The sequence below is a fragment of the Stegastes partitus genome, unplaced genomic scaffold (genome assembly GCF_000690725.1).
Source record: "Stegastes partitus isolate 25-593 unplaced genomic scaffold, Stegastes_partitus-1.0.2 Scaffold1332, whole genome shotgun sequence".
Taxonomy (NCBI): Eukaryota; Metazoa; Chordata; class Actinopteri; family Pomacentridae; genus Stegastes; species Stegastes partitus.
The window spans coordinates 199,451-200,130 of record NW_007579063.1 but is presented as its reverse complement, the minus strand read 5'-3'; the positions used below and the strand labels follow the sequence as shown (position 1 = coordinate 200,130).

The 680-nt window shown below is 47.4% G+C and overlaps 1 protein-coding gene across 1 annotated transcript in view; it reads right to left on the bottom strand.

Moving 5' to 3' along the window:
• Positions 1–680, bottom strand: part of LOC103369805 (nebulin-like) — a gene marked incomplete at its 3' end in the record, with an annotated part of 46,164 nt that overhangs the window by 34,046 nt on the left and 11,438 nt on the right. The window contains exons 5-6 of the mRNA XM_008298618.1: positions 294–404; positions 58–168 (exon numbers count right to left, since the gene is read on the bottom strand). Of these exons, the coding sequence (XP_008296840.1) occupies positions 58–168; positions 294–404 (222 nt within the window). The remainder of the gene's footprint in view (positions 1–57; positions 169–293; positions 405–680) is intronic.

Genomic DNA, 680 nt, shown 5'->3' with positions numbered 1-680 from the left:
CATCCATCCATCCATCCATCCATCCATCCATCCATCCATCCATCCATCCATCCCGACCTCGCTCAGCATCTCCGTCAGCTCTTTGACGAACTGCGTCTCTGTGGTTTCGGGCAGCAGAGAGTAAAGTGAGGAGGAAATCTCCGTCTTCACGTTTCCTTTATATTTAACCTGAAAAATGAAACAGACAAACAAACAAACTCTGTCTTTATTTATGATCCCCGAAACCACTAAAACCACTAAAACCAATAAATGCTGTAATCAATGAATCAGCTGCGTTCAGGTGTTTCACTGACGTCGCTTTGCAGCTCCGAAGCCTCTCTGGCCCGCTGGATCTCCGGCGTCTCGGCCAGGATGGAGTACAGCGACAGCGACGCCTCCTTCTTCCCCTCCTCCTTGTACTTGGACTGAAACGGCAGCACACATTAGCAAAGTCACTCAGTGAACGTTTCCGTTTAATCGGTGCCACATTGACTGTAAACACAGAAAGTCAACTCTCCGACGGTCCTCGAACTACTCATTTGTGCTCTTTAGCAAAACCGAGAGTCAAAACTAAAATTCAGGAACTTTCCGGTTGAACTGCAGGCAGTGTTTCCACAGAGCACGAAACAGGAAATAGACCTACTGGATCAGTAAATAAATGCAGCATGGCTCAGAAACAGAGAACAGAGGAGCCAGTTGTT